This window comes from Prunus mume, linkage group LG7, assembly GCF_029339155.1.
Source record: "Prunus mume cultivar Tortuosa linkage group LG7, ASM2933915v1, whole genome shotgun sequence".
Taxonomy (NCBI): domain Eukaryota; kingdom Viridiplantae; phylum Streptophyta; class Magnoliopsida; order Rosales; family Rosaceae; genus Prunus; species Prunus mume.
This window is the reverse complement of record NC_142704.1, coordinates 16,512,773-16,527,927: the sequence shown is the minus strand read 5'-3', so window position 1 is coordinate 16,527,927 and position 15,155 is coordinate 16,512,773. Positions and strand designations below refer to the sequence as shown.

Here is a 15,155-nt window from a genome sequence, read left to right as displayed (position 1 = left end):
GAGCAAAATGGGTTTGGAGAATTCTTCCCCCCTAGGGTTGTGGTGGGTGGACCAAATAAGCTACAATGGAGTTATGATACAACTGTCGTGGAACTGTCAAGGGTTGGAGAATCCCTTGACAGTTTTGTATATGAAGGAACTTTTACGTTTCAAAAATTCCACGGTGATGTTTCTAATGGAAACGAAGAAAAATTGTGATTACATCATATGATAAATTTCGCAATTTCAGGCTAGTGAGGAAGGATTATTATGAAAATGAAAGACTGTTGAGTTTGTTAACATATTGAGGAGGATAGATTCGACATAAATACAAAATTATCAGAAGAGATTGGTGAGGTGAGATTTCATAAGTGGAAATTCACCAAATGGCCCGGGCAATAACGTATGATTCCCTCTATTCGCACTAGACTAGAGTCCAGTTCTCTTAGGGCATGTTTGTTAAGGGAGAGGGGACTAGACAAGAATTATGTAGTGAGGGCCTTATATATGGCTAACAGAAAGATATAGAATCTCACTTAAGAACCATATATAAGGCCCTGACCATAGAATAACTCTGGAACTAGGAGAGGCTATCATGCCAAACATGAGCTTATTTAAGAAGCTCACTAACAGGGCTTATCTTAGCCCATTTAAAAAGCAGGGCTGAAATAAGGCGGCCCAAAATAACGAGCCCATCTCGCGAAAACAAAACACGCTCGTCTTCGATTTCACGCTCTGGAGCTCTCGTCTTCTTCCCCAGTTTCATGAGCGAGGGTCTTCATCTACCTCTATAGTTTGCCTCAATCTCTCCTTTCTCCTCTCTCCTCTACTTTGTCCACTGATTTTAATTTTGATTTTGTGCAGATTTAACCATTGGGGTTACTTCTTACTCTGTGCAAATCTTAAGGCTTTCATTGATTCACTGTTGAGGTAAGCTCTGCTAGCTTTATAATTCATCCTTTATTGCTTCTTTGATCTTGGTTTTTTTTTTTTTTCTTTCGTTGGATTTATTTTTTAATTTTTTCTGTGATTTCTAAATGAATCGTAATTGGGGAAGTAGAAGAAAAATATTTATGTGTTATATTCGTATTTGTATTGGTCGTATTGTTGATTAGTTGGGATTGAAATTGTGGTCTAATTGCATTTTGCAGCTTACAATTTGTGATTTTTCCTTTTCCTTTTTGTTTTTTGGTTGTTATTGACGCTATTGAATCTGGAGGACCCATTTATTGCTTTTCTAAAGTTAGCACCTTTTTTTTTTTCCTGGGTTTACAAGTGCATCTGTGATTGTTTTATTTCAGTTTGTAGGTGGTGAAAAATAGGCTGGATTTGTATGTTCTGTGAGAGTTGGTTTTCTGTTTCAATATCACAAAGAAGGTGGGGGGAAGTTTTAAAATTAGGATAAATGTTGTTTTCAATCACTTTGGAGCTGAATCTTGTTTCTTGAGAAATTAAGCTTTTTTAAGACCTAGTTTTGTGTTTTGAAGTATGCTCATTTCACTATTCAAGTATGCTCATTTCACTATTCAATTCTGTGCTGATATGATATTCTTCTTCTTGGCATTATGCTCATGGCTCTGGAATTTCAGTTTGCAATGAATTGCTATATCCATCTCCATTAATAAACTATCTGATTACCATACTCAACTGATTATAAACTCTTGAAAACTGTATATTTTTGTAAGTGAGAAAGCTTTGAAGTTTGTTGGTTGTATTAAAGGATAAATATGTATTTTTTGGTCAATTGGGTCTAGTGTTTGATGTATTTTTGGTGTGCAATTACCACATGGACCAAGGAAGACTCGTGTTCTATTGTTCATCAGCTGATTGATAATTGTGATATGATGTTGGGTTTTGTATTGAGAAAGTTAAGTCGGACACAGGTTCTAACAATTCATTTGAATAATTAGGTGATCAAGTTGGTTAATTTAGTTTGGTGTGCTTCACTTTATTGATTTGGTGATCAAGTTGAGTTGGATTGAATTTGCAATGCATTTGGTTTAATTTGCTTGTCAGGGTTGATATCATAGAATTGTGTGGATTATGTAATCCCTGGGCTTAATTTGGTCATTCATTTGCATTTATTTAATTACTCTTCAGTCTAATTTAGTCTTAACTCTTTCTGCACGGGGATATGAGGATGCTGACTGGTTTGGCTTGGTGAACCTTCTCTTTGAGGACTGAGAGGTTGTAGATGAGAGAGGTTGAGTGGTTCTATGGGCCTGTTGATGACTTTTGGATATGTATTTGTTTGTAATAGTTAAATTAGTTTTGGATTTATTTATTAGTTTATAATTTTTGTAATTATAAGTTTGTAATTTTTTTTATAACGCATATTTAAGAACAGGAAAAAAATGATTTAATGTTTAAAATAATTATTTTTATAGTTTAGAAATATAGTCCTGTCTTGGATTGCACCAAACATAGGATAGTGCTAAATAACACTATTTTGCCCCTTAGCCCCCCTTAGTCCAGGACTCCATCAAATATAAGACAGGACTAAGTCCAAGCCAAGCCAATCCAAGCCAGTCCTTGAATTTAGTCATGTCCAGTCCAGTCCTGTGTACCAAACGCCCCCTTAGTAGATAGGCCTACCAATGGGTTATTTGTCTTTTAAGCTAATTCTACCTTGTTTCAATCTTGTATTTGATTTCATAGAGACACCATGTTTTTGAATTTTACACTAGTTCATGTCATGTAATGCTGATTATACTTGTATTTTCCTATCTCTCATCTGGATCCAGTTTTGACCCATTATTCTCCTTGAATGAGAATTTACCAAGAACTGGACAATCTTTCATTTGTTGGAAAATGGCAAAGAAAGGAAGCTCAAAGTTGAATATTGCTATTATTCATCCTGATCTGGGTATAGGTAATTTCTATTTCTTCTTGTCATCATTGAAGATTGTAAAGAAGTTGTTTTGGCCTTATGTTGTTGTGATGTGATGTGCAGGTGGAGCTGAAAGACTAATTGTTGATGCAGCTGTGGAACTTGCATCCCATGGGCATAAAGTTCATGTTTTCACAGCGCACCATGACAAAAATCGCTGTTTTGAGGAGACTATTTCTGGTGTGCCTTTTTTGTACTTCAAATTTATCTTTGAAATCATTGTATTTGTGAAAATGTGGTGGGGTTTACTTAGGGTTGGAATGTCTATGGTACAATAAATCAAATAGGTGTGTTCGGGAACCACAAAAACTCATGCCCATATCCTACATCAAATTGTAATGCCATTTGAAAGTTGAAATCAGAGACTTATACAAACACAAGAAGATAAAATTTTGTATGCATCCTTTGGAGGAAGAAAAGAAGTCACAGTAGAATATTGAAAGATTTCAGGTTCAAGTAGTCTTGGTGTGTGTGTGTGTGTGTGTGTGTGTGTGTGTGTGTGTGTGTGTATGTATTTCTAGGAGTACCATGGTTAGAAATACAACCTGCCTTGAGAACTATATCGCATAATACTACTAAATAGGCAGATGGGTGTTAGACCTTAGAGTTGGAAGATGGCTTATGCTTTCTGCTTCCTTTTTGGGGAACCTGTTTTCAGTTTGGTGTTGATTAGCTGTCATTCTAAAGCAGTGCATAGTTTGATGTTTTAGTGTCATCGGTTTGCCAGGTACCTTTCCTGTGACTGTATATGGCGCTTTCCTACCCCGACATATATTCTATCGTCTTCATGCTTTGTGTGCATATCTGCGGTGCCTTTTTGTTGCTGTGTGTGTGCTGGTCATGTGGCCATCATTTGATGTGATACTAGCAGATCAGGTTTCTGTTGTCATCCCATTGCTGAAGCTAAAGAAGTCAACAAAGGTGCTTGCACCTATCTTGTACGAATTGTTATGTAGCATTGTTTGCTATTATAGTTGTTTTATGTGTTACATCTTTGTGTACAGGTTCTTTTTTATTGCCATTTTCCAGATTTATTACTGGCTCAACATACAACTATTCTAAGGAGGATATATAGAAAACCGATAGACTTCATAGAAGAAATGACAACCGGTCTGATTCCATTTCTTGGTTTTATCGTTTTTCTGTGATGTGTAGACTGCATCTCTCTAGTGTTCTTTTGTTGTGGGTATACAGCTATTCCTTACCACATTATTTTTTTAAATGATACTGCTGCAGGAATTGCTGATAAGATTCTTGTTAATAGCAAATTTACGGCATCTATGTTTGCAAAGACCTTCAAGCATCTTGATGCGCGAGGAGTTCAGCCAGCTGTTCTTTACCCAGCTGTCAATGTGAATCAGTTTGATGAACCCACCAATTCTTATAAGTAATGAACATATTTGTGTATCTGTTGGTACCTTACGGTTTTAGGCATGCTTTTATGATTCCATATCTAACCATTTGTTAGATGACTTTTCTTTGAATTTTATCTGGTAATTTACAGTTTCGGTTATTTGTTTATTTCCTTGTTGTAGGTTGAATTTTCTGTCCATCAACCGTTTTGAGAAGAAAAAGAATATAGACTTGGCAATTTTGGCCTTTTCTATGCTTCACACCCTGGGAGGAGATGTGCTTCAAGGCCTCAATCTGGCTGAAGCTTCCTTAACAATTGCAGGCAAGTTCCTACTTTTTTATCTGCCAGGGTAGTCTTATTGATGGATGTTTTATGCTAATTAGTAAGTACACCCTTTGAAAAAAAAAAAAAAAAGACTTTAAATTACTATACAAGCTACCGGGTTAGATATGCTTGGTCCTTGTTTTCGGTAATTCTTGATGATATTTGTTTGGGCCATATACCAAAGGATCCAATGCCTACTCGAATGCCTACCGGTTGACATTGATACATTAATCCAGCATCATTTCATACTTCGATAGAATTGCATGACTTGTGCACATATGGGTGAAAAAATTGATAAATGTCTTTTGTTTTAGGTGGTTTTGATAAGCGCTTGAAGGAAAATGTTGAGTACTTGGAGGAGCTCAGAAGTTTAGCGGAAAGGGAAGGAGTGTCTAGTCAGGTTAACTTCATCACATCTTGCTCAACAGCTGAAAGAAATGCACTTCTCTCCCAATGCCTATGTGTTCTTTATACGCCAAAGGTGCTAATTTCTTTATTTGGTTCCATTGATTGGATATAGTGAAGAAATGAATTTGACGTGTGGTATTCAATAATGCAGGATGAACACTTTGGCATTGTTCCTCTGGAAGCGATGGCGGCTCACAAACCTGTTATTGCATGCAATAGTGGGGGCCCTGTAGAAACAGTTAAGGATGGTGTAACAGGATTTCTTTGTGAGGGTAACCCAAGAGCATTCTCCTTGGCTATGGCTAAACTCATTCAAGACCCACAGATGGCACAGAGAATGGGTACTGAAGCTCGAAAGCATGTCACGGAGTCATTCTCTACAAAAATATTTGGTCAGAATTTGAATCAATACCTTGTTGATATTGCTCGGACAAAGAGAGACTGAGAATAAATTAACATAGCGCATGATACACAGACAGTCGCATTAATATGAATCTCTGCTTTAAAGCGACTGCTGCAAGCTTCAGATATTACATAATGATGATGGCAATTGACTAACTATACTTGTCCTGCATTGGAGTTTATATATGGTTGTGGCGAGCCCCATTGACTTATAATCTTAATCTGGCAAACATAAATGAAAAGTATGTAAACGTAATGGACAAAAGGGAAAAGAAAGTGCAAACATGTAAGGCAAGGCACTCTCTACTACCATTTATCTTAATCCAAGTTCAAGTCTCATAACGAACTATATCTTTCTCTTTGAATGAGGTCTCAATTCCAGCAATGGTTTCATTAGATATCTTACAACTAGAAGCCCTTTTTTTTCCGATCCAGTTCCTCCACCACCACGAACCCCTATAGCCCGTATACTAAGAATTATTTTTACACTGGAAATGAAAAACAACTCAGATTCACCTGAAAACACAGAAGGGTGCATGTAATAGATATCTCTCTTAAACCCATGTCTGTTTTCTTGCAGAAGTTGCTGAACAATTACTAGAACCCTAAGCAAAACATCTGAAACGGACTCGGCGAACCAGGTAATCAGTAACTGGTACCTTGCATAAATCTCTTGTACATTTATGATAGAGTTCAATTGTCTGTTAATGTCATTATGAGGTTGATAGTCTGACAACATAACATCCACAAATCTCTGGTTTTCTATGCCTTTATTGTTAATGAAAAATGGAAGATGAACACTCATTTCAGTTCATTTTGATAAATTAATCTGTTTATTATAAAAATTGGCGAGGGCCTCTGATTATTCTTAGCAAATTGCAGGGCCGTGGCTGTGAGCTCCATCGTGAGAGCTTTCCCTCCATAATTCTTGCGTTAATGGAGATTTTTTCAAAAATAATTTCTGGGTATTTATAAGATTGCTTGTGGGCCGGGTAAGTTTAGCTCGCTTTATAAGGAATAGAACTTTGTGTTTGTCAAACTTGAGTCTTACAATGACTAAGGCACAGACCAGAGAAAAAAATTACTGATGCACTATATATATGATCATAGAAAATACAAAAAATTTGTGTTAAGTTTCATTGCAGAGCATCATGATCTTCCAATATACTTCACCAATAAAACTATTTGTAACATAGAGGGAAGTAACATGAGTTATTCCCTGCAAATGTCTCGTTTATAAGCTGAAATACATTGTACATCAGCAGTCTGTTTGACCAACTAGTATTACAAAAGGAAATCACAGATAAATCAGCCATCATTCAGTATGCACACATAACCCTTTTGAACTCCGGTATTATTGAGAAGCCTCATGTTTGTTAAGTGTCAGCTCCTCCTGGAGTCGATATGGAAGATGCACAAGGGAACCAATATCGGCGAATACCATCTTTGTGGCCATCATCAATCATTGCAAGACCCTCCTGAGAAAAGCAATGGTTTCTTGAGCCCCAGCAATCGTAGTATGTATACATAATAGACTGAAGCGAAGAGTGGATAGTATGAGTAGTTCAGTAAATGTCATCAACTTACATCTAGTAAAGTGTCGAATGCATCAATTGCACAGCCAGTGGACCAAGATAACCGTCTCTCTACCTCATCAACAAGTCACAAATCCTTGAGCCTAAGAGAAGAGAACCGGAACATAAGCGCAAGTAACCCATCTAGATGGTAAAAATCAAATAAGTTGGCTGAAATTTATACTCCTGGCAAAGTTAGCAAGAAGATAAAACAATTTCATTATGGTCTTTGTTCAACTCAGTTGGAACAGAACGAACAAGCTTTCGCTTTCCAACAGAAATCACATCAAAACCATTACCCAATACCTGGAATCAAGCAACAGTTTGTTAGTATAATGCATCACTTAGTCAACAATCATAATAGTATGGTACTAACTACTGCAGAGATATAATATGAACTGCTTAAGACAAACTTTATGAAATGCTTAAGAGTCGAAAGCATCATAATAAATCATAAAATACAGAGTTTCAATCATGAGATCAAAAGGGACTACTACTACAACTACTCATATACAATGGTAACAAAACCTAATCGGCCTTCCAGCAATCACCAGGCTAACAACCTAAAAGAACTAGCCACAGTGTTCTGTCACATAGCAAAAATGTGGCAAGAATTCGAGCCCCTTGGGCCTAGTCACCTAAAATTCAGGATGTGAACCTCTTCTACTGAAACCATAGGATCACAAGATTTATTTGTGTTCTTTTGGGGCTGGGGGCCAATCACTTGTCTAAGGCCTTCCTAATTTTGAAGTACATCAATTTCTGACTGACACTTGTACAAGTAATGCATTGACAAGCTAATCATATTTACCTTCAACTTACTTATAGCACGCAGGCAATCATCCTCAGAAACAGCTTCACGATCACTCTTTCGCCTCTGATGAAGCATATTTCTGACTGACACCTGACTAGACACTCCTTCCCTTTCCTGCTAAACTTCTGAGCTCCTCCAAGTACTCAACATTTTCTTCAAGCGCTTATCAAAACTACCTAAAACAATAGACATGTATCAATTTTTTCACCCATATGTGCACAAGTCATGCAATTCTATCAATCAAAGTATGAAATGATGCTGGATTAATGTATCAATGTCAACCGGTAGGCATTCGAGTAGGCATTGGATCCTTTGGTATATGGCCTAAACAAATATCATCCAGAATTACAGAAAACAAGGACCAAGCATATCTAACCCGGTAGCTTGTATAGTAATTTAAAGTCCTTTTTTTTTTCTTTTCGAAGGGTGTACTTACTAATTAGCATACATCCATCAATAAGACTACTTGAACCTGAAATCTTTCAGTATTCTACTGTGACTTCTTTTCTTCCTCCAAAGGATGCATATAAAATTTTATCTTCTTGTGTATGTATAAGTCTCTGATTTCAACTTTCAAATGGCATTACAATTTTGATGTAGGATATGGGCATGAGTATTTGTGGTTGCCGAACACACCTATTTGATTTATTGTACCGTAGACATTCCAACCCTAAGTAAACCCCACCACATTTTCACAAATACAATCATTTCAAAGATAAATGTCAAGTACAAAAAAGGCACACCAGAAATAGTCTCCTCAAAACAGCGATTTTTGTCATGGTGCGCTGTGAAAACATGAACTTTATGCCCATGGGATGCAAGTTCCACAGCCGCATCAACAATTAGTCTTTCAGCTCCACCTGCACATCACATCACAACAACATAAGGCCAAAACAACTTCTTTACAATCTTCAATGATGACAAGAAGAAATAGAAATTACCTATACCCAGATCAGGATGAATAATAGCAATATTCAACTTCGGGCTTCCTTTCTTTGCCATTTTCCAACAAATGAAAGATTGTCCAGTTCTTGGTAAATTTTCATTCAAGGAGAATAATGGGTCAAAACTGGATCCAGATGAGAGATAGGAAAATACAAGTATAATCAGCATTACATGACATGAACTAGAGTAAAATTCAAAAACATGGTGTCTCCTATGAAATCAAATACAAGATTGAATCAAGATATAATTAGCTTAAAAGACAAATAACCTAATCTTAAAATAACCCATTGGTAGGCCTATCTACTAAGGGGGCATTTGGTACACAGGACTACTGAACTACTCATACCATCCACACTTCCCTTCAGTCTATTATATATACATACTACAATTGCTGGGGCTCAAGAAACCCTTGCTTTTCTCAGGAGGGTCTTGCAATGATTGATGATGGCCACAAAGATGGTATTTGCCGATAATGGTTCCCTTGTGTATCTTCCATATCGACTCCAGGAGGAGCTGACACTTAACAAACATGAGGCTTCTCAATAATACCGGAGTTCAAAAGGGTTATGTGTGCATACAAAACCGTAGTCATTCCTTCCATGGGAGATAACAAGGAGTCTACAAAACCTTCTCATTCAACCATGGCAGAAGGAACCAAGTGATCCTTGTATCACAGCCCTTGAGTGAAGACAACTACAGCACAAGGAATTAATCACAGTTTTATACAAGGAAGTAGAAAACCAAATCCTATATTGTGCTAATTGTCTTTACAAAACAGGAAATAGAATCATTAATTAGTTGACTATCTACAACAACACACTAATTATCGGAGATCATCAGAATCAACTCAATTGATCTTGTCTTCTTTAAATCTTAACCAAAAGTTGACTGGCCTAGCTGCTCAAAGTATATGTCTTCATGCAGTAAAGCTATGCTTTTAAATATGTGCTTCAGTTTCTCATGCTGAGCCATCTCTTCCAAGATTTTATCCTCTGAAACAGTGGCTCGGATTTCCTTATCGAGAGCCTTCTTGTCTGAATCAGAAAACACCAACTCAGATAAACGACTCTTGTCAACTTGGCGACTGTATTTATCCTCTTCGTTAGTTCCGTCCATGAGGAGATGGTAGACAAACACAACCTTCTTCTGTCCCAGCCTGTAGGCACGGGATATTGCTTGCCTCTCCACAGATGGATTCCATGCGACATCAAGCAATACAACCCTGGAAGCTCCAACAAGGCTTATGCCTTCGGAACATGCTTTAGTTGAAGCTAGTAATACCTTGGCATTGCTAGATGGATCATTGAAAACCTTCATCGAGGATTGACGCTGCTTCATATCACATTTCCCATCCATATACAGCACCTCTTCCCCTTCAGTCCACTGAAATAGAGATTTCAGAAGATCCCTTATAAGGATTAACGGATCAAGGTATTGACTGAAAACCAGAACTCTTTCCTTCATAGCATCGCTGAGCCGAATGAGTTCCATCACAAATTTTGCCTTGACTCCAGCATCGGGATTTAATTTAAGCTCCTCTAACCTATCCCGGTCAGCAGAAAATGCATCTTCCTTATCCTTAAGCAAGAGGGAAGGATGAATACATATTAAAGCCTCTAGGTTTTCATATCGAAACAGTTCCTTCACCCCTTGAATTCTCTTATGAAACCTCACCTGTAGCGGGGTTGGGTGTAAAACAACAACTGAGTTCCTTAACCCGGGAAGACTATCTTGCAGCACAGAACCTTTATAGACGTGGACAAATGGCGCAATCTGAGCTTTGACCTCTGTAGCATGTTTTTCTTTGTCATCAGCAACTTTTCCACTACTACTGGCCACAAAAGTCCTTTTCCATTTTTCCCCATTGCTTTATCCGGCCTCGTTTTCTGGGAAGATCCCTACTGAATTTAGTAGAATCAATCGAGGCTGCAAAAGTGGGCCTCACAAGGTAGATTGTATTGAATAGCTCCTGAAAGTTATTTTGAAACGGAGTTCCAGAGAGCAGAATTCGGCTTTTTGTTTTGATTTCTGACAAAGCCTTCCACATATGACTTTGATCATTCCGAGGAGTGTGTCCTTCATCAAACACTACAAGACCAGGAAACTCAAGAAGGATTTTCCCCATTTCATCAGCTGAGCCAGATTTTTGTGCTCCAGAAAGCTGCTCAAACAGCCGGTAAGTAATCCCCAGGATGCTTCTGTTCTTTTTCCAGGAATACAACTTCAGCATTCGGCTGTTCTCTTTGTTAACACTTTTCCTGCCTTGAGCTTGCATCACCAAATTTACAGCTGTTTGATTTTCTTCGCCAGATAACTCCAAGTTGTTAAGATTGTGAAATGGAATGTCAAACTTCCATTTTTTAAACTCCTCTTCCCACGTAAGGAGCATGCTACGAGGAGCAATCAGAAGCGGCCTGCAATCTGGGAATAACTCCATGTATGTCTGGAGAAAGACAATGGTCAGGCGAGTTTTTCCTGTTCCAGGAGCATGTGATATGATGCATCCATTCCCACCAACACTACTTGGCTTTTTCAACTTGTCAAGATGAATACCACCCGCTATATGGTTCCAGATAAACTCAAAACCTTCACGCTGATGGGGATACATACTACTTTTAACACCAGGAATTAAGTCCCACACTGTGCCTTCAACGTGAGGATGAGAATTACAGCCAGAATGGCGATCAGAATCAGAAAATGGGATTGAAGCTCATCAAAGATAGACCGGTTGTCTGTTTCGGAGCCTCTTGTGCCAAATCTTCCATAAGGGCAGTCAATCTGGAATGAACATACACAAGGGAAAAATCACATATCTGATATGCTAAAGCATGACAATTAAGTTGATAAGCACGGAGTATCAGAAACCAGACAAGGAAAGTAAAAGAAGATCGGAAAATCAGACCCTATATACTAAATCATTCTTCTTCTTCTTTTTTTTTGGCCAAGATATACTAAATCATTCAAAGCAACATATTTGACGAGACTCAAGAAATCCTTAAAAAAAATTTGAGATTGGCCAGAAACATTGCAAGGACATTCACCATAACTAACTTGATAATTCTGATTTGAATGACTAAAATCAACGAGTTGCAGCTTTTAGAAGTAAAAATGGCCCACCAATGAGATCATTAAATTACCCCATCCGAGGATGAAGGATCCTCTCAATATCAAAGAAAGAAAGCATTGTCAAGTTAAGTACACCAAAAAATAATTACTGTCAAGTTAAAGACCAAAAGCTTTGAGTAACCAAATGAACTAAACCAATGATCAAGTCCGAGCATATACAAGAGCTATTTACAAATACAATAAAAATCTAATAATAACAAATAACAGTTGAAATATGTCAATTGGGTCAATAACTTGAACAGTGAGTTTGCTCTCAGATCCAATCAAACTTGGCCAACTCATGTTACAGCGAATGGAACGTCAACACGTCATAGTTTCATTCCAAATAATGGACCCAGCTAGGTAAGCAAGCCCTTGCTCTAAGTCTCTAAATCTAGAACTTATATGGATAAAATTGCCAACAAAGGATGCATCCTAAAGCATGTTCCAAATAGCACAGAATGCTCTACATGCAGTGTTGTCATAATAATAACTAGATTCTAAGTTTTAGTGCAAATGAAAAATGCTAACATAATCAATCTTAACTGAAAGGAACATGCATATGACAGTTGCACGACTTACGAAGTCTGGTAAAATATACTTGATCTCCTGATCTACATAAGAGCAAAACTTGCATAGGAGTCCAATCTCTTCATCAAGTATAAGCTGATGAACCCCTCTCCTACAGAGGCCAGCTACTGTTTCAACTTCATTAGCAATAGGGAGTGAATCTTGACTTTCAACCTGCCAATCAAACATTCACTTGCAATAAAACATCTTGTGCAAGAAACAAAAATGTACTTTCCAGGAGTAGAGTGCAAACAATGTTGTTTATGTCAACCTACCACATTAGAATCAGGGGACCCAATCTCAGAAGCTCTGAGAGCAAATTCAAGATCGTCCCATAGTTCTTTTTCTTCTGGATCACACTCTGACTTCTTTGGTACATTTGACTGCTCACATGGAAAAGTAAACTTAAGTGGAAGCGTTGTCATCTCAGATTTTGGTGGATTTCTTTCATCTTTAGGGCCTTCATCTCCAAAGGAAACTGACCCTTCCAGTGTCCCTTCTCCCTTCTCATAAATGGAATCTACAAGAATCTTAAAAGCATTACAATCCTTCTTTGCCCGCATGGACCTTCTGTTAGTCAGATTCTCAATATCCCTTTTATTCTTCTTGTACACTCCGTGGACACCGTTCCATTTATTAGGCTCAGTTTCTGGACTACCACCATAGGTCTTGTCACCTTCATCATTTCTTCTATCATCATCAGACCCTGTTTTCTTTTCGTGGCACCTAGTTCTCAGACCACTGCAATTGGCGTCATCAACATCCTCATTGTCATTATCATGCCCGGAAGAAGAATCCTCATTATCCTCATCAACACAAAGTCGTTGATTTACAGTTCCAGATTCTATTCTCTTCTTTTCACTTCTTCGACTAACTCGTGAACGATTTCGTTTTGCCACACTATTAAACTCTTGAGCAGAATGAATAGGATCATCTTTGTTGCTATCAATGCCATCATCTGCATCAACTGACATATCCAACCCAACCCTTCTCTTTCTCCTCACACCAACCTCAACACTTCTCCCCTTTCCCGCTTTCCCACTTCCTTTTGTAATCTCACTAGCATCAATGTCCTTCCCCTTCTTCACCTCAACATCACCCTCAACACTTTTCCCCTTTCTTGGTTTCCCACTTGTCTTGGTAACCTCTCTTTCATCATCATGGCCCTCTCCACTACATGAATTCGACTCCTCAGAAAATACAGAACTTTCTGACTTTTCTTGTTCAAAAGACTCATCATCTGATTCATCTGAGGCATCAGAAATAGCATCCTCACTAGAACTACTCTTCCAAGATTCATCTGAGCCATCAGAAGCAGTATCCTCACTGGCATCACTCCTCTCTTTACTCGAACAACCAGAACCTCCTACTTTCTCTTCACCCAAATACACCACCTCACCATCACTATCCTCCACGTCAACTGGACACAAATTCTCAATGTCCACAGCACCAGATTTAGAATTCTTTCCATTTGATCCGGCACTCTCAACATGATCAAAACCCACGGAATCATTGTCTTGCTTTCCAAATGAACTTTCACTGAGGATCTCCACACTGGCCGCTCCACTGTCATCAGAATCATCACAACCGGACCTCTGTTTCTTAGACCCCTCAGCAGATTTTCTTTTCCCACCCTTCTTCTTGTTCTTGCCTTTCGTGGATGGACTCACACTGACTTCCTCATTCTCCTCAGAGTCATCAACATAAATACAGTCCCATTCCTTGGACCCCTTGCGTGATTTCCCTTTCATATCGGACCCATCATGGAGTTTTCTTTTCCCACTCTTCTTCTTGTCCTTGCTGGCTTCCTCATTCTCCTCAGAGTCATCCAGAGAGACACAATCCCATTCCTTGGACTCCTTACGTGATTTCTCTTTTTTATCAGACCCCTCACGGAGTTTTCGTTTCCCAGCCTGTTTCTCGCATATCTTCCTCCAGTATTTCTCCTCACTTAGCCGTGTCCTCCTTGCTACAGGCGCGTTATAGTCCATGAGCACCAAAGATTGAACCTTTTCCACCAAAAACACAAAAAATTATTTAAAAAGTCGGCTCTTTTACATCAAAATCACACTAAAACATGCATATGTATATATACACACCTACACACGTAACCGCAAAGAGAAGAAGCTACATCCTATCACAATAACCCCAAAGATACAATTTTGTTACCAAAGAAAAATCATCACAAAGCCAGCTCTTTTCACTCAAATCGGACACCCACATACACAAAAATCATACAACACATGCATATACACACCAGAAACAGCAAAACAGAGTCATAGGGAGAGAGAGAGACTTACAAGCAGCAAAAATAGCGAACTTGCAGAGAGAGAAAACAGAGAAGAGCACAACAAGAGCTTCGTGATGGTGAGCAGGACCAGAGGAAGGCAAAAGGGCGCGAAGAGAGAGTGCTTGTGCTTCAGAGCATGCACGCCACGCCACGCCAGAGAGCGAAGGAGCCGGACGCTTTTTGTTCTTTCTTCGTAAGTGTAAATTTTGGTCTTTGAGAGTTGAAAAAGAGAGGTCAAATTGGGGTCTGTAAGCGTGAATTTATTTTCGGACAAAGCTGGCCCTTTCTTGGTCCCAGAAATAGGAGGACGCGAGGGGGTATTACAGTAAAATCGGACAACAGTCGAGGTCTGGTGCTTGCATGAAACTGGGAACTAGAGCAGTGATTGGTGGAGAAATCAACGGTTTAGATGGTATCCACGTCAGGAGAAGAGGAGCAGATGAACGATCAAGATTTCGTACTATACTCTCTGAGTCTTTCTTTTGTATTTGGCTTCTTCT

The 15,155-nt window shown here is 38.6% G+C and overlaps 2 protein-coding genes across 2 annotated transcripts; one reads left to right on the top strand and one right to left on the bottom strand.

Moving 5' to 3' along the window:
* The first annotated feature begins 664 nt into the window (after positions 1-664).
* LOC103328865 (uncharacterized) lies at positions 665-5,513 on the top strand. Its single transcript, XM_008231269.2, has 10 exons — positions 665-753; positions 844-909; positions 2,724-2,851; positions 2,933-3,049; positions 3,597-3,790; positions 3,874-3,979; positions 4,106-4,256; positions 4,405-4,544; positions 4,862-5,028; positions 5,107-5,513. Exons 3-10 carry the CDS (start codon positions 2,791-2,793, stop codon positions 5,398-5,400), a joined length of 1,230 nt encoding a protein of 409 aa, XP_008229491.2. The 5' UTR covers positions 665-753; positions 844-909; positions 2,724-2,790; the 3' UTR covers positions 5,401-5,513.
* Positions 5,514-6,541: 1,028 nt separating this feature from the next.
* LOC103344351 (SNF2 domain-containing protein CLASSY 4-like) lies at positions 6,542-14,889 on the bottom strand. The gene is given in 10 exon segments (XM_089041166.1): positions 6,542-6,835; positions 6,945-7,237; positions 7,743-7,921; positions 8,489-8,605; positions 8,687-10,559; positions 10,561-11,390; positions 11,393-11,468; positions 12,378-12,539; positions 12,641-14,374; positions 14,666-14,889. Coding segments are annotated over 5 exon segments (3,780 nt in total). The 5' UTR covers positions 14,357-14,374; positions 14,666-14,889; the 3' UTR covers positions 6,542-6,835; positions 6,945-7,237; positions 7,743-7,921; positions 8,489-8,605; positions 8,687-9,563.
* Positions 14,890-15,155: the final 266 nt, after the last annotated feature.

Excerpts from the sequence above, each read along its gene's own strand:
- LOC103328865 (XM_008231269.2), top strand. The coding sequence starts at position 2,791 with ATGGCAAAGAAAGGAAGCTCAAAGTTGAATATTGCTATTATTCATCCT. Across the intron at positions 2,852-2,932 it reads TCATCCTGATCTGGGTATAG|GTGGAGCTGAAAGACTAATT; the intron begins GTAATTTCTATT and ends TGTGATGTGCAG. Across the intron at positions 3,980-4,105 it reads CATAGAAGAAATGACAACCG|GAATTGCTGATAAGATTCTT; the intron begins GTCTGATTCCAT and ends ATACTGCTGCAG.